Source organism: Sphaerodactylus townsendi, linkage group LG13, assembly GCF_021028975.2.
Source record: "Sphaerodactylus townsendi isolate TG3544 linkage group LG13, MPM_Stown_v2.3, whole genome shotgun sequence".
NCBI lineage: Eukaryota > Metazoa > Chordata > Lepidosauria > Squamata > Sphaerodactylidae > Sphaerodactylus > Sphaerodactylus townsendi.
The window spans coordinates 58,036,002-58,060,952 of NC_059437.1; the positions used below are offsets into that span (position 1 = coordinate 58,036,002).

The window sequence follows — 24,951 nt, forward strand, 5'->3', positions numbered from 1 at the left end:
GAACGAGATGCTTCCTGGGGCAGGCGGAGGGTCTGAAGCAGCAGCAGCAGCACCTCCTTTTGAGCAGAGCAGAGCAGAGCAGGCTGCTGCGGCCACCAACTGCCGGGACCACCAGGGTGTGACGAGAGCCAGCCTGGCAACGCGGGGGGGAGGGGCACAAATTGCTGCCTGGGTCGGAAAGGCCAGCTGCTGTGCCCCCTCCCGCTTCCGGCCTGCCTGCTGGCCTCTTTCAGCCACACAGGTTGCTTACCTGGGGCCTCCTGCCGCCCTGAAGGCAGCTCCAGGCAAGCCCCCAGCCATGCTTGGCGTGGCTGCTTTTCCAGAGCCAGGCCCGAGGGGCTACTGGGCTTCAGCTGCCTCTGCTGGGCAAGCGTTCCAGGGCATCGAGAGCATCAGCACTCCCCGTCTTCTCATTTCCGCCCCCCCCCTCCTGCTGATGTGAGGCCAAGAGCCCAAAGACACCCCCCCCTCCTGCTGATGTGAGGCCCAAAGACCCACGACGGGCAGGGGCGGGGGGCATTGCCAGTTGCCTCACTCCACCTAGCGCAGAACATCAGAGCCCCCCGGCCAAGAAGCTCAGCCTGCCCCAGGCCCACGGACTCCCCAGGGACGGGACAGGAGTGTGAGATGCAAGCGGCAGCTGCCAGAACCGGCCCTCTTGGCCAGGCACCTCTTGTGCTCCGACTCTTCGCGCCCCTGGGGGCAAAGCCATGACCTCACTTCCAGAGCAAGCAAGCACCTTCTGGTGGAATTCACATCAGCTCTGCTGCAACCCCCCCCCCCCCCCCCCCCCAATAAACCCTGCAACGGGGCCAAGAAAAACAGCTGTGCGATTAGAGGAAGCCCAGTGGTTAGAATGATGTCATCAGAAAGCGCCAAAGTAATTTCCTGTGGTTACATCCACAGGAAATCCAAGCGGCTCGGCTTTCTCACCCACCCAGTAGCCCTTGGTTGGCTGCTAATTATGTGCCCAGATGGGTCATCAATGGAAAAAGTGTTCTGATAGGGCGCAGTGGCGCACAGTCCCTGCTCCTGCTCCACAGAGCCTGCACACCAACAGAGCAGAGACACAGAAACCACAGAAAGGCCCCGCTGACTCTGCTTGCTGAGCACCGTCAAGAGCCAAACTGGCCACTCGGCTCAGCCTCTGCTCCTGGACGGCCCGCTTGCAGGGGCGGAGGCAAAGCAGCAGCTGTGTCAGCAAAGTACACACACACACACACACACACACACACACACCCGCATCATTGCCTCTGAGGATCTGGCAGGCTCTTGGCCTAAGACAGGGGTGGCCAACCTATGGCACTCCAGATGTTCATGGACTACAATTCCCATCAGCCCCTGCCAGAATGGGGCTGGCCTAAGACCACTCACCATTTTCCGGCCCGGCCTCTTTCACCTGACTGTGGACCAGCAGCCCTTCTAGAGGTCTGGTTCACAGCACCCACTCAGCACCCCAAGGGGAGTGTATGCCCCTTCCCCACACCTGGAGGGAGGAGAGAGCAAGAGACCCACCCCCTTGACCGTGTGGCCACCGCATCACCTCCAGGGATGACCGACCGCCACCCGCCCACTCCTACCTCTCTGTCCTTCAGCTTCATGGCAAGCATCAGCTGGTGCCGGTGGTTGGTAAGAGCCTCCCGGTAATTTCCTTTGGAGAAAAATGCAGATCCCAGATTCCCATGAGCTCGGCATTCGCCCATCTGGTCACCTGGATGACGGACAAGCAAAACACACCGTCAGAGCCAGGAAGGGGCTCCTGAGAGGCAGGCAGGCAGGCCGGCCAGGGCACCGAGGCCACACATTCGCTATCAGACTCACGCTGGCGGTCTCGGTCCACTTTGCTCTCTGGCTCCCAGGGCTAGCAGAGATGGTTGCCCTGTTCCTGGAGCTGTCTCTCAAGACAGCTCCAGGTGACTCTCGATTCTGGAAGGGGACACACACACACCTCTAGTGGGGAGCCCACTGTCCTCGTTGGTGGGTCACCCCTGAGCCAGTCCAACCACGCTCAATCCACTGCCCCCTCCTTCCTTGTGCCTCCCAAGACCTTTTGCTTGGCTTGGTCGTAATGACAGGGCAGACGCCTCCACTGGGGGGCTACAGAACTGTAAGCGCAGAAGAAGAAGAAAGAAAGAAAGAAAGAAAGAAAGAAAGAAAGAAAGAAAGAAAGAAAGAAAGAAAGAAAGAAAGAAAGAAAGAAAGAAAGAAAGAAAGAAAGAAAGAAAGAAAGAAAGAAAGAAAGAAAGAAAGAAAGAAAGAAAGAAAGAGTAAGTGAAAAGAAAGTGTAAGCAAGAGAGAAAATATATGAGAGAAAGGGAAAAGGATTTTGGATTCATAAAGGAAAGATAAACTTTTCTTTCCTTCCATTAGTTTTCCTTATAATGGAGAGATGGCAACCACAGAAGCTGCTGACCAAAGAAATCATGCAAGCCTTAAACCTATTCTTTCCCTTAAACCTATTCTTTCACTAATAATGCTAACTCAGCCAGATAACTCCAAAAGGTGCCCCTTTGTTCACAGTCATACAAAAAGTGCAAACTACACTGATTCTGAGATCCTGTTGTACCCAAAAGATACTTTAAAAGTTGCCCTTTTCCTAAAACAATAAGAAGGCCTGTGAGAATGTTTAAGCTCTTTGTTTGAGAAACAGGGCAACTTGAAACATACATGATAAGAAGAACAAGGGTCTTTGGTTCATGTAACGTCAAAGAGTGTAATGCTGACATCTTCCAATGAGGATGTTGGACAACCCCAAAGGGCTGTGGGAACAGGGAAAATCTCCACCTTTTGTATGATTGATTGATGATGTAGGTACTTTGGGTGTATTCTTTGCTGCCATTTTAATGTAACTTGTCATTAATACTATAAAAGAACGCACTGCCATTTTGTCGTAGCTCCCCTGATCTTGCCAGCTGCCCGGAGTTGGCTAAATAAAGTCTTTCAGAACTTTACTTCATTTTGACTTGAGCTTTTTTGAGCTTTTATTATTTAAATCATTACCCAGTTCTAACAGAACCAGAGCAGCCTCCCCGTGCCTTCCTGCTCCAGACATCTACTTAAGGAGGTGCTTGGAGTCAGGTCTGCAGGCTGGCTAGGGACACTCCATTGAAGACCCTTCCCCCCGCCACCCCGGGTGCTTTTCTCCTGCACGAGCTACGCAGGGCTCTCTCGTGGTGAGAGGGCCTCCCCCTCAAGCAAATTCATGCAGCCAGTTGGGTGGCTACCTAAAGTCTTGGCCACATCCAAATCCTGCTGCATGTAGCCGGTGCTCTTCTCGCTGTTGCCGAGGGACCAATAGGCGCTGCTCAGGGCGGAGAAGACGGAGCCCCTGAGCTTCAGGCTGCAGGTGCCGATCTTCAAGGCTGCCTCCAGCACGACCACGGAGGCGCCGTGGTGGCCGGCCGTCAGCAGCTCTTGGCCAACCACGGAGACCACCACAAAGGGGCTCTTGTCCAGTTTCATCTTCTGCAGCTGCTGGTATGTCGGCTCGAGGGACTCTGCGGGCGGGCGGGGGGGGGGGTTGGGTTGGGGAGAGAAACACTTTCAGCAGCTCTTCCCACTCAACAGCCACTCAAGAACCCAGACAGCCACTCAAGAACCCAGACAGCCACTCAAGAACCCAGACGACAGCTGTGGATACAGGTTGCAACACAACCTACCTGTTGGAGCAACAGAGTGCAGCTGTCCCATGCAACAGTTCCCTTTGGAAGCAGTGCAGCCTTCTCTTAAAAAGGGCCTCTGCTTGGGGAAAGGGGGGCATGGAGAAAAGCCCCCCCCCCCCAAGAATTCATCCCAATACTTCAGCCACTGGGACTGCAATCTGTTTGTGAAGGGGAGTCCAGCTGCAAATGTGTGGCCGGCAGAAAACAGGGGCCAGGGGGAGCGGGGGGGGGGAGCCTTCAAGCCCAAACTCAGAGCACTTCAGCACTAATGGCTCCGGCCGAAGTACGATGACCGTTTTCCTCCTCAGACAGGGATCGGGTCAAATGGTTAGAGTGGGCTGTCCTCCTCTAAGAGTCAGGAAGATCAAAATGGCCTCCAGGAGGAGGCTCAAAATTGTCAGCAGACAGGAGGATCTCTTTTCTTTTCCTCCTGGAGCAACTCTCCGGATGAGCACAGCCCACGAAGGAATGATGTGTCACTCAGGGTCTCCGTCATGCCGACATGGCAAAGGGACAATCCAGCAACATGAGGTAAGGATGAACTTGACAGCAGCTTCAAGCAATGCTGGTCTATCCTGTTCTAACATCGATTAAGGTAAATTTCAAGCTGGGGAAAAGGGGGTGTCATTTTACCTTTCCTTTGCACCTTTGCTCGGCCAGATCACACGTATCCTTTTTATTCAGTTATTAAACTTCCTTGTATCAAAATACATGCTCTAAGCCAGATCTCTGGAAACACGGCACCTCTTTCATCTGGCTATCTGCAGCCTGGCAGAAGGGCCCACCAACCCAGGAGTGTGAATGTTCAGAAAAGCAACATAGCCACAGACAGCCACAACACTCGCTTGCAGGCAACGCAGACCCAGAGTCCCGGATGCAGGAGAGACTGGTGGCAGCAGATGACTTCCAGTTTGTTGGTTGTGGTGGGTTTTCCGGGTTTTCCACGGCCACACAGCCCACCACAACCAGTTGAATCCGGCTGTGAAAGCCTTGGATTTCCAGTTTGTTTTGGGGACCCTCCAGAGACCCAAAGGAACAGGACGTTCAAGTACCAAGAGCAGGTTTAGAAGGACAGTTCATCTGCCCATGTGGACACATTTTCATGCGGTTAAACGAAGAGCCTCTTAATAACAGATCAGAACGGTACTGATGATTGCAGCAGCTAATGGAGTTGCCTGGAGTCCCATTCTCCCTCCGTCCAAAAGTGTTCACAGATCCCAAAGAAACAGATGGACGAACACAAAGGGAGGTGAACCCAGAAGCTTCCCAGCGTAACACCTGTATGGAGGATCACCTCCTGTGGGGAGACGGTCCACACCTGACTGGGCCTTCCCTGGCAACAGCAGCCCTCCAGCCCAACAAGAAAGGATAGAATTTATGCCTTCCTTTTTAATTTGGGTGCGTTGTGGCTCGGAGGTTATGGGAGACAGTAGACATAGGTCATGGTAGCAGCCACACTGTTAGGGCTGTCTAAATGGAGCCCTTCCCCTGCGGTGTCCTCACGCCCCTCCCAGACCTGAGTCGTTTGCAGTCAGACTTCGAATGCAGGGAACCCCCGCTAATTGTATTCTGAAGTGGGGTCACTTGATTAGGGTAGGGATTTCCCCAGGCAGTGATTTCCCAGAGCACACAGCCAGATGCTGCAAGAGAACAGAAGACTTTAGATTCTCCTTCATGAGGCACACTTGTGCAGTGATTCAGTCTTAAGTTCAGAAGGACACACTAAGCCACCTCTGGGAGTCTGTCAAACAACAGTCTGCCCCTCAGGTGATTCAATCGTCCTTCCACTCCACACCTTCCGTTGCCTCACCTGGACCCCCTTCAAAGACCTCTGAAAGACAACAGACCTGGTTGGGGCCCATGGAGCCCCTGGGCAAAACTGGGGGGATAACTGGGGGGAATGGATTGGGGGTGAAGCAGAAGCCCTTCCTCTCCCCGTGGGGACGCTCTGAGCCCAAAGGGGCTCTCCTTTCTTTTTGAGAAGCCGTTCCTCACAGCAGCTGGCAGGGAACCACGACCCAAGTCCCTATAACCTGAAGGCACTGCCGTAATTGGGCCCTTCCGGGATGGCAGGAAAGAGCAGTGGGCTGGGAGGGCCTCCTGGGGAGTGGGAGTTCTGTAGCCTGGAAGCCAGGCCAAGAAGGTCTTCCCTCGGGGGCTCCACCACGCGCGGTCGGCCTGCCAAGGCTGCCAGCCCTGAGAGCTCTCAAGCAGCAGTACTGAACCCAGCCCCATTTGTCTGGTCGAGGCCAGCATTTTCTACACAGAGGAAGAGTGGAACTCCAGGGCTTCAGGCAGAGAAAGGTCTTTCGCTCCGCCCCCCCATGCATATTTAAGTGGCCCCCTGGGATTGCCAGGCAGACAGATGGGAACTGCCAGCTCCTCAGATAGCCTCCTCCAGTGCTCCTGGGGGCCACAAAGGCGGAGTGGCGGATTCTGGCAGGGGAGGGCCTGCGGATGGAAGGGCAGCTGCAACACAGGATACGACTGTGGTTCTGTTTAGCACACTACTGACATTATTAATGTTTACCCTCACATATTAAATGTGTTGCACATGTATGCCCAGGAACTATCACCAGCTAATGGATTAGCTTATTTGACATAAAAACCTTCATGTTACGCATTCAGAGCAAGTCTTAAAAAGCAGCTCACTCGCTCCAAAGGACAAAATATTGCACAGGCATGTTTTTTGGTGCTCCCCAAAATGTCCACTTATTGCAACGGAAAAATGTAAGTAAAATCCTCAGAAGCCCCCCCCCCCCCACACACACACACACAAGAGTCCATTCCACCCCAGGCCTTCACATCCTATCCCGGAACAACCCCTGGCCACTATCTCACGGTGACCGGACTGTCCGCTGTGAGCCTCCTCCCAGTTCAGTGACACTTCGGACCAAGGACCAAGGGGGAGAGGCAGGCTCACCAGCCACTTGGCTGCCGTGGCTGACTTTCCACGCAGATGGTCCGGGGTTTAATCTCTGGCACTGCCAAAAGGGGGCTGCAACACACCACTGGTGCTGGGACAACACCTGAGTTAAGCCAACCTCCCAGGGGCCGACTGGGAGTCCAGAATAGCCTTGCGATGGGCTCCCCCCTGCTGCCCCCACAAGGGAGAAAGGGCCAGCCCGGGAGCCCTTAGGACCTTCTCCAATGGCTGCAGTGGCCACTCCGCCCCTTTGCCGGCCCACCTAAGCATCCAGTAGCCATCGTTCTCTCGACCTTGCATGGAAACTGATCCAGGGCCAGTGGATCCACCCAAGAGACAGCAGCTGTGTTTTACTTCTCCAGGCCACAAAGCATGCCTGGAAAGGAGCCCAGGAGGTATGGAGAAGGCGCTCCCCCCGCCCCGCCCCCATGTGCTCCCGCGACACCCCCCCCCCCAGGGGACCAGAGCAGCGGCCCACAAGCTCACCTCGCATGGGGGACTTCATGGCGGCTTCCACCATCCCCACCAGGAGCTGCAGGCTCTTGGGGTCTTGGGCCAGCCCAGAGGCAAAGGCGGCCAGGGCGTCTGCATGGCGCCCCAGGTACTGGAGGGCGACGCCCTGTCGGAAGTAGGCCTGGAACAAGAGAAGCACAGGAGAGTCTCAGCCAAGAGGGGGGGGTGGCCCAGGAGCCCCACTGCCACTGGACCCGGGGCCAAGCCACACTAGAATGGCCCACGCTTTCTTTGTGGGGGTGGATTACCCTGTGCCACCCCCATCTCTACAGCTGCTATTCGCTCCACAGAGGGAAAGGGGGCAGGTGCCAGACTGGCAGTTAACCACCCCTCTCCGGACCCAGTTTGGGCTCTCCCCCCTTTCCCCAAAGAGCAGCAATCCAACTGGGGCAGGCAGTGTCAGCGCAGGCACACAAGCCCCTGTACGGCACAGGCATCGCTCTGTAACCACAGGCCCAGAGAAGATCTGAGAGCCCTCAGAAGCCATGCCCCCTCTGTTCTGGAAGCTCTTCCTACACAGCACTTTGCACACACCCAGAGACATATTTGTTTTCATGTTGATGGTTTATGACATTTTAACTTATGCCTCAAGCAGGACTCGGGAGAGACAGCATATTTATTCCCTAAATACCTACATCAACATTACGGAGGCAGAATTCCAACAAGAAAGCCCAGCCCAGCCCCAGCCCCAATTAATATTTGGAGAATCCCCCTGTTTTTGAAAAGCCAGCACAGACCCTGGTTCAAATCCCTGCTTGCCTTGAAATTCAGTCAGTGACGACCTCAGTCTAGTTTTCTGCTCTCCGTCGTACCTACTGAGGGTTTACTGGGGGACAGGAGACCCCCACCCCCACCCACTGCCTTGCGCACCTCAGGAGGAGGACAGCCTTTCACTGGAATGCACAGAGCCTTGCCCAAACACGACAGCTTCCAGTGGTGCATACCACCCACACACACACCCACACACACACACACACCACCAGTAGCACGGCAGGCAGTTTCCAGACACAAGCAGCTCTCGCATTTAGGACTCCCAGGAGGTCAGGAGGGCAGAGCTGAAGTCTCCTGAGTCAAGCAGCTTCTGGGACAAAAGGGTGACATCAAGTCTTTCCCCCCTAATCTTAGGGATTAAAGTGGGTTAAGCAGGAAGCAGAGAGCAGGAATCGGGACAGTTCTCACAGTGAGGGGCTGTGTTTTCCCATCTATTCGAGATTATGAAAACCCAGGCAGGCTGCAAAATGCTCCCAGGGGGTCTCTCTGTCCTGGGTGAGCAGAAGGCCCTGAGGCAGAACCTGAACTTGGGTGCAAAGCTCCCCTCGAGGGGAAGCAAACGGTGTGCCTGTCCCCCCGCGAGAAGGCTGGGAGACAGACTCTTGCTGGGTCCTGCCCTAGGCCACTGCAGCAGATGGGGTGGGGGGGAGGCCAGCGGCTGCAGATAACTGCTCCAAGGACACTGCTGCCATGGGCCTAAGGACAGGACGCCCACGCCTCTTTGGGGAAGGCGGTCCCAGGGCCAAAAGGGGAAGGTCTTCCCTCTGGAAGGGTCGGCACAGAGGTCCCCACAGGCGCAAGGTTGCATTCCTCTGGGTTTGGCTGCACAGAGACCCAGAGAGGTGGCTGTTCAGCACCTACAGTTCAGCAGATTCTGCAGCCAGATCTTGTCTGTGCTTCTAATCCAGAAACAGCCTTTTTAGCTTCACTTTGCATTGTAAGGGGGGGGGGCTTTTCACCATCACAGACATGGGGGGGGGGGGCAAGGCAGCCCCTCCTGACATCTTTGGCACCCGGACAGTGGTGGGATTCAAACAATTTAACAACTGTTCCTTTACCAGCCCCATTTTAACAACCGGTTCTCCCGAAGTGGTGCGAACCTGCTGAATCCCACCACTGCGCATGGACCACCCACGAAGCAGTCCGATCTGCCCCACCAGGCTCTTGGTCTCTAGAGGCCCCCCAGGCGGACGGGCAGCGGCTCTCCTGGGTAGCCAGAAGGGGAAGGCTTTCCTGTCGCCTCCCACCTGATCCTTGTCAAACCAGAGACGCTGCCAGGGGCTGAGGCCGGGTGCCACGCAGGGGCTCTGGCGCCTTCGGAGCCACAGTGCAAGAGCCACGTGACTGACTCCTGGCCCCGCCTCTCCTACCCAAGTGGAACCGCTCTGAAATGAGTGCCCCGGGTGGCTGTTCACGGCTCAGGAGCTGTGCGTGGAGGCAGAGATTAGAAATGACATGGGAAATTTATAGACATGAATATTTAATCTCTTTTCCATTAGCAAGCAATGACTGTAGAGCCATTTTTAATGAATTGGATGGAAGCAGAATTCGTTTCATTAACCTTTAGCATAAATGTGTTGTTATTGAACCAAACAGGTCGCTGTGCAGCAAATCCCGCTGAAGAGCAATTAGATCCTGCTGGGCCTTTGGGTCCCCCTCAGGAGAGAAGCAGCACGTCAGCTGGGCTTGCCCCCAGCAGGCTGGGAAGGGAAGGGCAGGGGGAGGGCCCTCAGGGGAGTCCTTCCAAGCCCCCCCCCCAGCCCACCTGCCCCAAGGGTTTCATAGCTGGCTGTGTCCACTGTGAGCCTCCTCCCAGAAAGAGGGAGGCCAGAGGAAACAAGGCAGAGGATCCTAGAAGGGGCCAGGAGGCCTCAGCCCCCTTCAGCTCTGAGGTGGGAATGAAGGGCTCCCAGAGAATTCACAGGAACCACCCCCCCCCCTCAATCCAGCTGGTGTTTGGGACAGAGGACAGACAGAAAGCCAGTTTGCCAGTCACCCGCGGCACCATATAAACCCACACTCCTCACAGGGAGAAGGAAGAAACATGCCTGACCAGTGGAGAGGGGGCGGGGGCGCAGTGGCGGCGGCAGGGTGATTATGGCAACAGCCAATGTAGCCCTCGGCCCAGAAGAGATGGCATCAGCCACCTGGCATCTGCTCCAACCAACCCACAGGGGCTGTCATAAGAACATAAGAACAAGCCAGCTGGATCAGACCAGAGTCCATCTAGTCCAGCTCTCTGCTACTCGCAGTGGCCCACCAGGTGCCTTTGGGAGCTCACAGGCAGGATGTGAAAGCAATGGCCTTCTGCGGCTGTTGCTCCCGAGCACCTGGACTGTTAAGGCATTTGCAATCTCAGATCAAAGAGGATCAAGATTGGTAGCCATAAATCGACTTCTCCTCTATAAATCTGTCCAAGCCCTTTTTAAAGCTATCCAGGTTAGTGGCCATCACCCCCTCCTGTGCCAGCATATTCCAAACACTGTCGCACTGGCGAGGACATTTGGAGATGGACTGAGTAGCCTTCCAGGAATGGGGATCCTGCCCTGAGCAGCGGATCAGACTCCGTGGCCTGGAGGAGACTCCTGGGAAAGAGGTTACGCTGTGGTCTCGGCATGGCTGTGCTATCTGGGCAAGGCACGGGGGATCCCCTTTTTCAGTCACTGTATTTATATTCTGCCTTTCTCGCTGAGGCTCAAGGAGGATTACAGGATATAAACCGGGCAATCGAAGGGCATGAGACAACGGGTGGACCATGTCACAGGACTAGGGCCGCAGTCAGGCAAGGGAAGTGCTAACAATGTGGAAAAGGGGATTAAAGCGCACGAGACAAGGCAGTAAAAACAGGTTCTACTTGGCAATCATCGTAGCCGGGGACGATTCTGTCACAAGGACATCCTCCTGTGCTGCTCATTCTGCTACTGTTCTAATCCCTTTGCAAAAACTCCTCCTGAACAGTTCTGATTTGCACGTCCTGCGGAATGACAGAGGCTTGGGAGCCTTCCTGGCCTCCTCGGGCAGGTGGTTCCAGAAGGTGAGGGCCACGCAGAGGTCGCCCATCAACAGGCAGCGGCTCATCTCGCCCGTTCGCAGGATGGTCCCTTTGGAAAGAAAGCTTTGCTCAGAGGAGGCATAGCAAGAGAGACAGGGCTGCAGATTTGCAGCACGGATGGTTTTGTAGGTGACAACCAGAACCTTGAATTGAACTAAGTAATTGATCTGCATCAAATGGGAGGGTCTGCCGAACAGGGGCGACGCGCAAGTCCCAGCTCACGCTCGTCCGCAACAGGGCAGTAGCGTTCTGCACTATCCAAAGGTTGTCTCTACGGGCTGACCTGTGTAGAATGCACTGCAATAAGTCTGGCCCTGAGATAACACAACATGCTGTCCTGCCTCTTCTCTTTCTATTGTATCAGTGACTGAGTGATAATTGGCCGCCCCCCCCCCCCCCCCGGCAAGAACATGCTGGCAGTTGACTTGGTCCCCCTTTCAGGAAAACAGAAGAAGGGACAGCCTGCAGTTGGAAATGAGCATGGCTTGATCGTAAACGCCCCCCCTGTCAGCCCCCCCTGCAGTGTCGGGCACCTCCGCCTCACAGGAGCTTGGCTGCCCTTTTGGATCAAACAAGACACGCCTCTGGCTCTCCGTCAGAGCAGGTCACAAGCGGGAAATTGCCGGGAGGTCTGCTCAGGGAAGGAAAACTTGTCCCCTTGCGCCAGGAGCGCTGCTCCAAAAAAGACAGAATAAACCTTTCCATCCACCTTGAGACGTCCAGTTTATTTGCTTTATTTTTCCCCAATGGAGGACCCAAAAATGTCTGACGTTGCTCTCCTCTCCCCCACGTTATTTTCACAACAACCCTAAGGGGCAGGTTACACTGTGTGTGCGCTATTGGCCCAAGCTCAGCCAGAAAGCTTCCCCGACAGAGAGGAGGTTCACATGTCATTTTCCCAGAGAGCCCCCCCCCATTACATTTTTAAAAATAGGGGTGGGGGAACCAACAAGAAGAATCACTGAGCCAGAGACCTGTCAGCATCAGGGGAGGGAGGGAGGGAGGGGAAGCGGACAAGGGCAGAAGAGACCCTGGGAGAGAGAGGAGGTGGCGGGGGCCATGCTGCCCTTCCTTCCTCCTGCCACCCCTGGGTGAGAGAGCAGTCAAGCAGCAGCCGGCCAGGAGGAAGAGGAGGTGACGGCGGCAGCAGCAGGCTGCTGTGGCTGAGCAGGGGACGTGGCAGCGCTGCAGTCCAGTCTCCCTTTCCCACCAGTGGGCGGGGGGGGGAGGGGAGGAGCAGCAGGCTCCCCTCCAGCCACCACCTTGCCAGTTTCTCACCGGTCCTCATGTCTGCAGAATACAAACCACTCATTCCCACAACTGCGACCGTCCTTGCCTGCCTGCCTGCCTGCCTGCCTGCCTGCCTGCCTGCCTGCCTGCCTGCCTGCCTGCCTGCCTGCCTGCCTGCCTGCCTGCCTGCCTGCCTGCCTGCCTGCCTGCCTGCCTGCCTGCTTGCTACAGGACCCCCTCCATGCTCCCTGCTCCGGCCCCTGAACCCAGAAGGCGGCTCCAACAGAGGGGGGCAGAGGTTTCCAAGCCCGCAGCCTGGTGAACAAACGCTCTGAGCAGCCACCAGCCCAGCCCCACAGAGATCCTCCGAGGCCACTGAGATGGGGAACCCCCCCACCCCCACCCCACCCGAGCAAAGCACTGACTTGTACCCTGCAGGACAGAGTGGAGATTTCAGTGCCGACTGGTTGGTGTCTAACAAATCACTCTGGGGAAAACCTGACATGATTACTAGCAGGAAGCCAGTCTGGAGAGGAGGGAAGGGACCTACCGTGTTTGCCGGAAGAGCCTGCACAGCTTCCATATACTTGAATTCTCAGCAAGGAGACACAGCATACTTCAGAGGCAACTCCTCCCCACCCCCACCCCAAAAACCCAGAGGTGGGACCAGACCTCCTATGTGGCAACACCCCGTGCCTCCTCCTTCCTCCTCACCCAACTTGCTGGGGCCACTCCCTGACCTTTCTTTGCTTAGGACGTGGTGTGGTTTGTCTCAAAGGCCAACAGGGAGCCCTGCACCCCGTTTGCCCCACGGCCTCCAATTTCATATGCTAGTAACAACCAAGCCAAAAACCAGCACAACCAGGCGGGCGTTGGAACCCAGAAGCAGCCCTCGGGGGGGCCAGAACAAGACAAGCGCCCTTCAGTGTGGGCTCCCGTGGCGGAAGCAGCAGACCTCAGTACCGTGGTGGAATTGTGACTGGTCTTATGTGCCACGGGAGGCCGCCTGTTAGGCACCCCTTTTCTGCAGGGCCAGGAGGGGCCCAGCGGCTCTGCCAGGCCCTGCCTCAGTCCAGAGGCGTTTAGAAACAGCTCACTTGGCCACCTGATCCACTCCGTTTATGATCACTGGCTGAAATAGGGAGCTGGCATTTGAAGAGTGGCTCTCTTTTGCCTGGTCAGACACAGGGGCTTTGGCCAAGGCAGTGAGGGCACCGTGGCATGCCTGCAGCTTCCGCTGTGGCACCAAAGGCCTTCACGGCTCCTAAAAGGCCGCCGAGACAGACTGCCGGCAGCTCTGCGGTTGAACGTTGTCCATGCGCAGCTCTACATTCATGATCGAGACCTTCAGATGTCTCTCTCCTGGGAAGAGGGATGCTTGCAGAGGTTTGAGTCCACTGGCAGCAGAGTTTGCATTTGCAAAGGTGAAGAGTTATGAAATATGACTTGGATTCAGTTTAACAAGTGGGACCCCGACATGCTTCGGGTATGCATATCTCCTGGCCAGGCATTGCAATAGCTGCTCCAGGGTGCCACGGCCACAAATCCCTGTTGCACTGACTGAGGCACAGCAAGAGGAATTCCATGGCAGCCCTCAAGCAGAAGACGGGCCCTGAAGTGGACCCTGCAAGCACCAGGCTGCAAAACAGCCCAGGGGCTCCCCCCCTCCCCCCCCCACACACACCCCTGCAGCCCTGCCTTCTGAAGTCTGTGTGACAAACCAAGCCAAGTCCAGTCTCTTCGCCGAGGGCGCTGGCCACAATCCCCGCTTGTGCTCCACTTCCCAGATCAGAAGGCGCTGCCTGCCTTGCCGTTCCTCCATTTTAATTCCACTTCACTTACCAAGGAACCTTAAATGTCAGCACAGCAAAGCATGAAATCCAATGAGAGATGCCTCACTTGACTCGGTCTGCCTCTCAGAGCACACCACGTGGCAGCCACGGACAAAGATCACCACGGCACAACAGCAGCAGCCCACTCCGTTCGGAGCCGGCCTTCCAAAAGTTCTGCATTCCTGACAGCAGCGACAGACACGGCAGGAAGTGCTGGAGCCCAGGAGGTCCCTGGCCCCCCATCTGCCTCTGCCCCGGGACCCTGCGCGCGTGCCAACTTCTGAGCCCACACTCCCTGACCTCCTTCAAGACAGGAGAGATGTCTTCAGCCCACAGGCACACGGTCTTCACCTGGGAAAAGCATCGTGGCTTCAACAGCCTCAAGGGAAGGGAGCGGCCCGATCTGTGGCTCAACTCCATTGACTTTGCAGGCCAGACGGAACTTGCTGGGGCCACTCACCAGCTGCGGGCAGCCCCTTCTGCCATCCTGGCCCTTGCGCTTCTCCAGCACCTCCGTGTTCAACAAGCGATTCTGCACTTGCAGCTTGTTCCTCTTGACTTCAAGCACTGCTTCCATCACCCAAACCCAGTGGTGGATGCAGCAACGGAAACAATGAGCTGCAGCACCAGCACACATGCCCATCAACACACGCAGGCATTGGGAAGAGCTCCTCCCTAACGCATCAGGCTAGCACAAGAAAGCAGCTATTGCAACCCATCTCTGGCCTGGCCCAGCTGCAACTCCTGCAGCGCCCTCTCCAGCATCTCACAAGGGCAGCAGGGGAAACACCACTTTGTGCAGCCCAAGCCAGGGGCAAGCAGGGAAGAACCCAACAAACTTCTCCGAGGAGCACCGTTAGCCCCAGGACAAAAGTGAAATAGGAGCAGCCAGCGGCCGAGGCCACCACTCCTCCTGCAGGCCCCTGGAGGCCAGGGCTGTCAAGAGCCCCCACCCACCCACCCCACACACACACGATGCAGCCACTGGTCTCTGAGGGCCAGAAGTTCAAAATGGGAGAGGTCACTTGTGGTGTTCCAGAGGGCTGGCTGCTCTTGAAACCGGGATTTATTAAATATAAGACGCTGTTGACTTGTCTGTCTGGGGTGAAGGTGTCTTAGAACGTTAGCTTTAAACATTCAGTTCCAAATTAATTGAAAGACAAACGCAATTCAAGCCATCAACAAATCAAGTGTCCTCTCAAACTGTTCTGCCTGACAGAGCTTCTCAAAACTTTCAGAAGCGTCTGCCGCCCTGCCATGTTGGTGCCGCAAGGGCTTTGGGGGGTGTTTTGTCATCTAGCAGCTGTTTGGCACCTACTCTCCTTGATTGGTACCCACCTACTTATCTACAGCGTTGTGATCTGATGCTACTGCTCAGGGATTTGTTTTTAAAAACTGTCAACTGATGATATCTAAGAAATGAAATCGCTGCCTCGAGAACAAAGGAAAGGAGGAAAAGACAGATTAAAGTCCACCAAGAAGCTTCCAAGAGTGAAAGATCCCGTTGTTGGATGAATGAAATACCTGGCAAAGGGAGCCTCAACTCTCAGCAGCCGGCTGGTCTCTAAGATGCTGCTGGATTCAACTCTAGGCCCTCTGCTGCAAACCAGCACGGCTTCCCTCTGCCGCTCCTGCTGAAGGAAAGCGACGGATCCCTTTCGGAAGCCCGCTGTCTCATGCTGGCTGGCTGGCTGGCTGGCTGGCATGGACTTCAGGCCAGAAGAACTCAGTGCTCTTTGCTAGCCCTCCATCAGGCAAGTGAGCCTTTCCTCCCAGCAAGAATGCCACTCCAGCCCTTCAGCAAACAAAATTAAGGGAACAAAGAAGCTGGCCACAAAGAGCTGCAGGCTCAATCCTCAAACGCCCCCGTCCCAAAGCAGCCCCCATCCGCAGCCCCATCCCCACTTGACCTGCCTGGTGCATAAGGCTGACTAGGCAGAAGCCCAGGGGCCCCGCAGGGACTAGGGGCCCATCCATGTTGTTGTTTGTTGTTGTTGTTTGCTGAGGCACTGCTACCAGCACCCTGGGGCTCCAATGGTTAAAGGGATTTTGCACCCTGTGCTGTAGCAATATGCGTCCATATGTATTTATCCATACATATACTCTTCCGCACAGTCAGCTGAGCTTTGTTTTGAGTCAGTGGGGAGGGGGGAGACGGTGGGCCAATAGCGTGCTGGCACCAGGGTTGTGGCATCATATTCCCACATTACGCCTCCATGAACACTACAGTCTGGTTGTGACCGTGATTGTGTGCGCTCGGTCATTCCCACAGGCTGTTAGGGCCAGCCAGTTATTCTTTGTACATTTCTTAAAAGAACAACTAGCAGCCAACATTATTATTATTATTATTATTATTATTATTATTATTATTATTATTATTATTATTATTATTATTATTATTATTATTATTATTATTATTTCTATTTGATAGACTGCCCTACCCCCGAAGGGCTCAGGGCGGTGTACAACAAAACATGTACAAGCCCAAGTCAGGATTTCCAAAAGGAAAAGGAAGGAAGAGGTCAGTGGACTTATTTCAACTGTCCGCATCGGTGTCCATTTAAATCCTGAAAGCCTAAATGATGGCAGAAGCCCCACCTCTCAAAGGTCTGCCGTGGATCTGGTCCGAGGGGGCGCGGCCACGGGTCAATACGGCCCTGCTGCCTGGCATCAGCACGGCTCCCTCTTCCCCCCAGCGCATCCGTTAAATGGCAGAAGAGTTTCTCTTAGCCAAGCTTTCCCCACGGGCCACTCATCTGACGGAAGGGCCACCTGCTCAGGGCACCGCAGGCTCCCAGGTGGCACTCCTCAATTAATTACCCTCTTAAAATAAGACCCCACTCATTTTGCAGAGAGCGTTTCAATTGGCTGCCAGGGGACAGGAGGCCGTGCATTTCTGCGGCCAGATTCGCTCCAGATTTTGAGCAAAGAAGGTTCTCCTCATTCCAAAGGATTTTTATTTCTTTCCTAAAGATGTAAAGAAGGGTGGAGTGTGGGAATGTCGGGAAGAGCTCTGATGTTGTGAGGAGACCGGGGGGGGGGGGAGGCCCAGAGCTGCTGCCGCCGCTTGTCTGATCCCCACCGCCTCCTTAGAAGCTGTGGAAGAGGCGGCTCTCCTGCGCTCTGGCTTTCTGTGAACAGGGCAGAGAGTTTGGGGTGGGGTGGGGTGGGGACAGAGCTTACCTCCCCACTTTGGGTGCGGTCAGAGCCATTTCAGGCAAGGGGGGAAGGCTGAACGAGACCTGGGCTGAGCTTCTGTTCCTCTCGCTTCAGGCATTTCACACAAGTACGCTCAGAGCCACGAGTCAGAGGTTGAGAGCCAAAGAGCCCTTGGCCCATGGCTGGGACTACGATCTAGAGCTAGCCATGACAATTCCAGGGCTTGATGGTTTTCACTCTGTTTTCTTTGCTTGCATCAGGACTGAGAGCAAACTCCTCTTTCATGGAGAAACGGGAGGGTGGGGACCACCCCAGGGAAGATCATGGGGCTTGGGGACCCCAAGCATCATCAGACTTGCTCCAAACCCTGAGCCCTAGACTCCAAGGTCCCAACTACGGAGCCTACTTCTAGAAGAGCTCCTCTAGGCAGTGTGGTTGATTCTCAGCCACTCCGCACCCTCGTGGCGCCACGGATCTTTATAGCCAGACTGTCTCAGTGAGACCCAAGGTGGAATACAAAATATTGAGAAAAATTCAGAGAGCAGAATATATCCAGTCTACAATGCAACAGGATTCGGATTACTGAAATAATGATAAAAACTATGCAACAGAAAACTGAAAAGGTAGGACTCGCTGGGGCCAGGCCAGGCCAAGCAGCTAGGCCCTCGCAACCCACTCGCATGACTCGCCCAGGCCTTGTTCAACAGCAGCCAACCCAGGAGAACTAAGGTAGCCTGGGGGGTGGCTGTCTGGGAGACCCAGCTCTGAGTGACTTTCTGCCCTGAACGCTCACTGGGCGACTTTGGGGCAGCTTAACCAACCTCAGAGTTTTGAGGATGAAATGGAGGCGAGAATGAGGTAAATGGCTTCAGATCCCCATTACAGAGAAATGTGGGATATAAATGGAGTGAATTAAATACCAACTATAGCTGAAGAAAGGCAAGCAGATAAATGGTAGGTTCGTGGGTTGATGAGAAGGAGATAAGGAAGCAGGGAAAACTGAGGATATGGGGGCTGCAAGAAAGAGGGGAAAGGGAAGTAGTGGTGGGAAGGGATGGAGAAAGGGATGCTTCTGCCCTGCAGTGGGCCAGGGCTGTTCTGGGGAGAAGCTGCCGGGGGCAGGGAAGGAAGGAGAGCGAAATGGGAGAGTCATATAAAGGTAAGTTGGCTGGCAGGTGCGAAGGAAAAAAGGGAAGCAGGAAAGGGGGAGGCTATTGGGGGGGGGGGTTCCCAGGAAGGGAAAGAAGAAATGTGGGGGAGAGAAAAATCAGATGCCCCCACAAGTCCTTGCAAGTCTCACACTTCTTGTCTTCTTGTCTTCTTCAATGTTCAGTGATAATCAAACATTCACTTCTGTAATTTTTTGTAAAAACGATAAACACATTGGTAGGTAACAGCAGCTCCATCTGATGGGGAAGAACCATGTTTATACACCAAGGAAAATCACAACTCAGCTCAATCTTTCTGCAGAAACATTTGCTTCTGAGACTGGTTCTTCCTCACAAGCCCATAATTTAGAGCCACGGTCTCTAGCCAACGCAGGCAGCCCTGTTCCGTACCTCTAGGAGACCAGCCTTCTCTCCTCTCAAATAAAGCCCCCACTGACCCATTGCCCAAAGGAGGTCCTTCCCTCTTTTAAGTAACCATTCCAGTGAGTGAAAGACAGCATCCTGCATCACTGACAAATACACACAAACACACACAGAGGGGGTGACGTTGCCTCGTTTCTCCTGGCTCGGGACCCCCTCTTGGCATCAGTTCTGCCCATCTGCTGCTTCAGACTGAAATCACAATGCAGGCTCAGCGTGGCCTTGTCAGTCTGCACACCTGAGCCAGAATGACAGCAAACGTCAATCCCACGAGGCCTGGGGGGACCCTGGCCCCACACAGCAAAGGGCTCCAGGCACACCCGTGCACCCCACCGCCACAGAGGCAGGCAGGCAGACCAGTAGGCAGGCAGGCAGGCAGGCAGGCAGGCAGGCAGGCAGGCAGGCAGGCAGGCAGGCAGGCAGGCAGGCAGGCAGGCAGGCAGGCAGGCAGGCAGGCAGGCAGGCGGGAATCTGAAGGCAGAGTCCTCAGCCTGAGAGCCTGGGGCCGAGCTGGCCCCTGTGAAGCCATCTGCTCAGTGCAACCAACAGCAGCAGCAGCAGCAGCAAGACTTTTGCTCTGGCTGATTAACGGGAAGTTCCCAAATGACAGTGGCTACAACATCGAGCTTCCGAGACATTTCCAAAGGGTCCCTCTGCCAGGCCAGATGTGCAGAGTCCCAGCTCTCTGCTGAATGGGATGCCAGGGCCCGCCCACTTGTCAGCAGCACCCATAAAGAGGGCAGTCCCCCAGAGAGTCAGAGGATGGGCTTGCAAGACAACCGAGAGGTGGCATCCTGTTCCTCCCAGGCACATGTGCGCAGAATTCTTGCTCAGGGCTTGCAGGAAAGCTCCACTGTTCACTGAGGTCATTACTGCAGCTACCGTGAAGACCCCCCCCCCCCCCCACACACACACACACGCAGCAGGGAAGGAAGAGCACAGACGAAGCCACCTCGTATGGAATCAGCCCCTTGGTCCATCATGGACAGTCGTGTCTGCTGAGTCTGACAGCAGCTGCCCAACATCCCAGGCAAAGAGGTCTCTCTCATCCCTTCCACCTGATCTTTTTAACTGTAGCTGCTGGGGATTAAATTTGGGATGATCTGCACGCCAAACGGATGCTTTTCCACGGAGTCCCAGCCCCTCCCCAGCTGTGGGGGGCATCCCTCCCTCCCTCCCTCCCTGCCTACTGGCACAGCTTGCCAACTGCAAGACAAAAAGCACATCCAGCTCCTTTGGGCCCTTCCTCTTCAGCACGTAACACACAAGGGGCTACTGTGGGTGCCCAGCCATCGCTGAGCAGCCGGCCGGCCGGCCAGCCCTCCTTTCCAGAATTTCTGACTGACTGTCTCCAGAGCAAATGAAAGCCACGAGGCATTTCTCCGATGAGGGATCCTGCCCAGTTTCTTCCCGTGCATGGGGCTTGGATGCAAGAGACCCGTGCAGAACAGGCTGCTGCTGCTGGGGACAGCAACACGCCTTCCCCTTCGGAACAGCTGCTGTTCCGCTACAGGAGGAGAATACCCTCCCCCCACCCCCCACCCCACCCCGCACGCATACCTACGGAGCCATCCAGTCTTTTACTGCCAAAGGTTCCAGTGGGCATGCATCTCAGAGGCCCCACAGCCAACAAAAACTGTCACTTTCAAAGCAAAACAAAGACAAAGGCCTTTGTTAGCAATTCCGCAAGTCAAAGAATGGAAGCCTCCAGCAGACCCCGATGATGCACGGAAGCGCACGGCCTTCTCCCCCAAGAGTAAAATGTTCTGTCACATATCCCCACCTCAGATCCCTGCAGAAAACACCTCTAGACTCACAGAAACCATCTGTGATCCGTCGATTCACAGCAGGGTGGGATTTGTGGGTCTCAGACAATTCAGCTCGGCTGGCTCCAGCACTTCGTCTCACAGGCAAAACACGCACAGAGAGACACACTGACACAACACCCGTGCGGAGATGCAGACCAGAAAAGAGAAGCCGCTGACTTTGGGGTGACAAATTCAGCTGTTCAGAGGAGATGGGCAAATAGCAAAAGACCTCTTTCATCGGTGACCTGCTTTCCTTTCCACGGCCGCCGCCTTCATTCATGACTCTGGAGCAGCCGATGGACCCCGCAGCCCTGAAGAGGGCAAACATCATTTCCAACCTGCCATGTGCAATTTAGGCTGCCTTGTACTCATGCAGCTGCCTTTTCCTGCCTGCCATGGCACCGAACGAAGGAACAAAGTGGGATCTCAGACACACAGGGTGGGCGTTTCAAAAGCACCTGCCTTCCACTTGGGCCTCTTTACAGCCAAAGGCCCCCACTCCAGCCAACATCTGGGCTGCTGCTTTCTCCACCGACAGAGGTTTTCACCTGTAAAGCCCTTAGCAGTCTGGGACCGTCATATCTGTGGGACTGCCTCTCCCGATACGCCCCTATGAGCTCTGGCCCCAGTCTGGAGGAACTCTCTATTGAGTGAGACCTGGGCCCTGCAGGATCCAGCTCAATTCTGCAGGACCTGCAAGACAAAGATGTTTCATCAGGCCTGCGGTTGAGGCCACAAAGACACCTCGCTGGCTGACATCCCCTTCCCCTGCCCCCCATTTCCCCAGTTGTTTCTGATACTCTTCAGTTTTGCCTTCTCTTTCCTTTCTTCCCCCCCCCCCCCAAAAAAAAAAGACTGGTTATCCATGTCATTGTTATTTAATATTAAGGGCTCCAACTAGAATTTTCAATGTAATAAGGTTTTTAATTATAGTTTGTATATATTATATAGCACTTTATCTTTATTGTTTTGGTTTTAGCCACCGAGAGCTGAACTATAGTCAGGAAAGGGCGGGATAGAAATATATTAAAATAAGTGAAAATGAATAAAACACTTCTCAGTAGCACACACTGCAGATGCAACACGGGCAGGAGGCACAGTGACAAGATCATTCCTGCTCAGGAAAGGCTGGGGTGGCTAACCAGGTGAAGCTGCCTAGAGCCCAGCCCAACTACGAACCTGTTCCGTCAAGGGGAGTGCCAGGACAAGGGACACCTTAATTACTGGGCCAGACACCTTCCTCTCTCCAGTAGCACTTCCGCCTTGTCAGGATCAAGCTTCTGTTGATTAGACCCCCTGCACTCCAAAACTGCCTTCCAGCAGCTCCTCCAAGGATCTACGGCCTCCCTGGGATCAGCTGGAAGCGCAAAGTAAGAACCGAGTCTAGCCCAAATATTAGCAACAGCCCGGCCCAAATCGCTTGATGACAAGCAGGGACAAGATAGACCTTGCTGGACCCCACAGGGCAAAAAAAAATTGCCGTTAGCCAACAGAACTCCACAGGCCAGGTCTACTTGCACATAAGACAGTGGCCTTTTTTAATTTTAAAGGGCCAAGATGCCATCAAACAGCTATTCTGATACCTGACAATTCCAGTAAAAAAACAACCAACCAACCAACCAAACACACAAACAAACAAACCCAGAACAGAATTCCAAACTGGCAAGGGGGGAACCGCCAAAAAACAAGGGACGACAGACCAGGTGCTCTGTGATAAAACCAGACCTGAAACTGCAACAGTCAATGTTCAAAGTGGAAGCGCCTAACTCTGGCCCAGAACCTCCCACAAGCACTGCGGAGAGGGGAGGGGGCTTGAGCAAAGAAGCCTCCTGTGGGTGCCCTCCATCCCTCGCCCTGCTCCGCTGCAGTTGATCTGGCTGGCGATAGTGGAGCCACCAGTGGTGTACCTAAGCAAACTGGAGCCCTGGGCAAAACCTGAGCTTGGTGCCCCCCCCCCCCCATGGGCAGCCACCCTCTCCCACTGTGACCAAACAATTATTTTTCCACCAGGTCGTTTCAAAGTCACCATCACATTATAGAACATGCCCCAACTCACAAATCTGAACACAGCAATGGGCCATGCCACAGAAATATTTTTAAAAACAATTTCAAAATGCTTTCAAAATGTTTTATTACTACTATGAAAACATTTTTTGGTGTTGTATCCAGTCCCCCCGAATTGGGGAAAACAGCATCACTTTCAATGTTATTTAAACTGGGGACCCCAGATTCTCCCTTTAAGGTGGATTTAAAAGGAGAATCTGGGTTCCCTAGTTTAAACAAGTGATGCTGGAATCCACCCCCAAACAGCATTATTTTCAATGGTGTTTAAACTAGGGAGCCCAGATTCTCCTTTTAAATCCACCTTAAAGGGAGAATCTGGGGTCCCCAGTTTAAACAACATTGAAAATAATGCTGTTTTGGGGTGGATTATCCCCCACCCTGAAACAGCATCCCTTTCAATGTTTCAACTGCGGACCTCAGATTCTCCCTTTAAATTCATGCCGAAGGGGGTAAATTTAATAACAACAACAACAACAACAACCTTTATTAGGCATTGAGAGAATAAAAGAAAGAAAGAAAACAAATATTGGCAGGAAGGGGTGGATTTAAAAGGAGAATCTGGGGAAATTTAGGGGGTGCTTGCTGTCAGGGGTGCAATTATTAAGGTAGCAGCACCAAAATTTCAGAGTATCTTCGTGAGACCCTACTGATAGTACCACCCAGGTTTGGTGAAGTTTGGTTCAGGGGGTCCAAAGTTATGGACCCTCAAAGGTGTAGTCCCCATCTCCTATTAGCTCCCATTGGAAACAATGGGGGATGGCAAAACTTCCTTGGGAATCCATAACTTTGGACTCCCTAAACCAAACCTCACCAAACCTGGGTGATATCATCAGGAGAGTCTCCCGAAAAATCCCTGAAATTTTGGTGCTGCTAGCCTAAAAACTGCACCCTCTGCAGGCCAAAAACGGGAAAACACTGAAAATACAAAAAACCCCACAAACGAACCTGCAGTTTTTGCGCCCCCCACAAGGGGGTGCCCTGGGCAACTGCCCACTTTGCCCAATGGGAGGAACGCTGCTCTGCCCACAGACTCCTTTCCTGCCCTCCGGTCACCAAAAGTGTTTCTGCTGCAAGTGGCCCCTTTCCATGTCTCCCATCCAAAGTCATGTGATGAGGCCCAGCCTACTCCCCCAAGCCCCGACTCTGGGCAACAGCCCACTGGCACACGCAGGACGGGGACGCCCCACAGCCAAGGCCACAGGAAACTGCTGGGAACAGACCTCAGCAATAGAAGGAACATTGGCAGCTGAGGGCTGGGAAGGCCATTGGCTTTGCGGACCCCGTGGCTGAGCAGTACATGCTGTCCCTGGACACACGCAGTCACATGTTCCAAAACACCCAAACCTCCCAGGCTTTGTGGACCTCAGGCTACTTGGGAGGACAGCCCCTAATTGGCCCTCTGGAACTCCTTCCCCATAATTATTCTAGGCTGCCTATTCAGAGGGTTGTTGTTGAGGAAAATGCATCAGGCTTCCAGCAACGTTCGCTCAGCACCCAGCGCATTGTGGCTGCCAAGCAGCAAGTCTCCAGCCCCGCGCGGAATGCGTCCGAAGCTACCCTGCAATTGAGGGAGAAAAGTGCTGAGCGGGCCGAATCCAAACGGTCCGATATCCCAAACAAGGAGTCTCGGCAGCTGCAAACGGCTGGTGTGGAAGGGCCGCTGGAGTGCACTCAAGGGACAAGGCAAGACATCTCTCCACAAGTCCCCAAAAGCGAGCAGACAGGCTCCTGTGCAGTCCGGCTCGCTGTGTGCAGCTGAGAGAGGAGCTGCCAAGAATTCTACAGGCAAATCGGAAGCTCCTGCCCAGGACCCAACTGCAAACTCGGCTTGCTTCATGCCGTCTCCTCAGCCAGGAGAACCAGCCAGGTTTGCCTCCCTCCAATGGGCCACCCTGCTTCTCCAGAGAGCACAGCTAGATCTACTGGGCTTCAGCTACTGGAGGGCAAATCTCAAGGGAAAGCCAGGAGGAAGCTATTCAGGGTCGGTGTGGTTTGGCAGCAGAGCCCACTGCCTGGGTCGAGGGACAGCCCTCCCACAACAGCTGCCTGTCTGGCACGCTCAGATTCGGGCTTCCTGCACTGAGGAGGGGGCTGGACTAGATGACCCCTAAGGCCACTCTCAGAGAAGGATGCTGGGACGTCTGCAACCTCATCAGGGCCCCAAGCGTGTCCTGTTCAGATGACGGAGCTGCTCACAGGAGAAAAGACCCGCGGCCGTTCCTGGTCAGCTCCTTCCTGATTATAACAGTCTTGGGATCAAAGGCCTTCACCCGATTCCAGTCCAAAATTTTATGAAGTGGGAGCCCCGGGCTCGGTCCTTCTCAGCAAACTGTCCAGACTTTGTG

At 54.5% G+C, this 24,951-nt stretch overlaps 1 protein-coding gene across 3 annotated transcripts in view; it reads right to left on the minus strand.

The window, feature by feature from the left end:
• The window catches only part of TTC28 (tetratricopeptide repeat domain 28), a 99,277-nt gene that overhangs the window by 27,618 nt on the left and 46,708 nt on the right, over nucleotides 1–24,951 (minus strand). For all 3 annotated transcript variants that reach the window (XM_048514132.1, XM_048514131.1, XM_048514133.1), the window contains 3 exons: nucleotides 7,075–7,222; nucleotides 3,225–3,497; nucleotides 1,581–1,711 (listed from right to left, as the gene is read on the minus strand). In XM_048514132.1, the coding sequence (XP_048370089.1) occupies nucleotides 1,581–1,711; nucleotides 3,225–3,497; nucleotides 7,075–7,222 (552 nt within the window). The remainder of the gene's footprint in view (nucleotides 1–1,580; nucleotides 1,712–3,224; nucleotides 3,498–7,074; nucleotides 7,223–24,951) is intronic.